Source organism: Uranotaenia lowii, unplaced genomic scaffold, assembly GCF_029784155.1.
Source record: "Uranotaenia lowii strain MFRU-FL unplaced genomic scaffold, ASM2978415v1 HiC_scaffold_352, whole genome shotgun sequence".
Taxonomy (NCBI): domain Eukaryota; kingdom Metazoa; phylum Arthropoda; class Insecta; order Diptera; family Culicidae; genus Uranotaenia; species Uranotaenia lowii.
In genome coordinates, this window is record NW_026598259.1 from 11,956 (window position 1) to 13,458 (window position 1,503).

General features: G+C 46.7%; 1 protein-coding gene across 1 annotated transcript; it reads left to right on the top strand.

The window, feature by feature from the left end:
* Positions 1-467: 467 nt before the first annotated feature.
* On the top strand, positions 468-957 carry LOC129759975 (uncharacterized). Its single transcript, XM_055757555.1, has 2 exons — positions 468-735; positions 798-957. Exons 1-2 carry the CDS (start codon positions 526-528, stop codon positions 939-941), a joined length of 354 nt encoding a protein of 117 aa, XP_055613530.1. The 5' UTR covers positions 468-525; the 3' UTR covers positions 942-957.
* The last annotated feature ends 546 nt before the right edge of the window (positions 958-1,503 follow it).

A 1,503-nucleotide genomic window follows, 5' to 3' on the forward strand; every position in this document is an offset into this window, starting at 1 on the left:
GCGACCGAGGCGGCCCAACAACCCGAGAACGATGGCCGCGCAAACACCGGTTTGACCGAAATATCGCACCAAGTCCCGAAGATACCAATAAAATAAACTTAACGGCTTCCGACGAAGTTCAAATTGGCCGCACTTGTCGTATATAACCGAAAACATCAAGAATTTCAAAATCAAAACAAACGTATGGAAAATATTTAGTACAGTTGCAGGATGGCATATCTGTACTAACTGATTTTAGAACATTTGCAGGATGGATGGATTTATAAATCCATGCCATCCTGCAAATGTTCTAAAACAGCTAACGGGTACCCACGAAATGCAGCGAAAATTATTTAAAAAAGACTCTACCATGCGTCATTTTAGCCTAGTCCAGTGTAAGCGTGTGAGCAAGAATTTGTTTATTTAGTACGGATCGGTGTCATCCTGCATCGTCTGTCAGTTTCGCAGCTGTTTTCGGAAATTTTGATTCCAGAGCGCTGCACGCGTCGACTCCGGCTTTCGGTACAACCCAGACGGAGACGAGCCATGGCCATGCTGCCAACACCACAATCGACAAGATTTTCGGTGGTTTGGAGGGAGCAGAACCAACACCGCACAAGTAGCAGCTGCAGATCCGGTTTTCGGGGGATTCGTAACGGCGCAACCTTAAAGGCGGGTTCGACTGATTTCGAAGAGTTCGGTGCGATAGCTACCATTTCGACTGTAGGGGGTTCCGGGACAACGCCCGCCACTTGGGTAATGCAATAAAAAAAATATAATTTTTATCTCATATTGCTAACGACGCCCTTTGTTTGTAGCTCCCGCTTTTGATGGAATCGGAGGATTCGGAAAGGACAATCAGAAGCAGTTCGCTTCCGTTCCGGTTCGAGCATACTAATAATTTTACCAACACCGGTTTTGAAGAATTTAGTAGCTCCTTCGGAGCGGGAACTTTCCCGTAGCCACAACCGACTCTAATTCTGGCATAAGAAGCTTTGGTCCAACCGATTTTCAATGTTGCGATCTTCGCTCATCGCTAATTGGAATTATTTGCACGCCATGCTGGGCACCGAGACACACTTTACTCGCCCACGTTGACTCCGGCTTTCGGTACAACCCAGACGGTGACGAGCCATGGCCAGGCTGCCAACACCACAACCAACACGATTTTCAATGGTTTGGAGGGAGCAGAACCAACACAGCACAAGTAGCAGCTGCAGATCTGGTTCTCGAAAGATTCGGAACGGCTACAACCTCAAAGGCGGATACGGCTGGCTTGGAGGATTTGGTGCGATAGCTGCAGCGGTATTCGGAGGTTTCGGGACAACGCCACTTGGGTAATGCAATAAAAAAAAATTTTTTTCCTCCTATTGCTAACGACGCCCTTTGTTTTTAGCTCCCACTTTTGATGGAATCGGAGGATTCGGAAAGGACAATCAGAAGCAGTTCGTTTCTGTTCCCGTTCGAGCATACTAATACTTTTATCAACACAGGTTTTAAAGAATTTAGTAGCTCCTTAGGAGC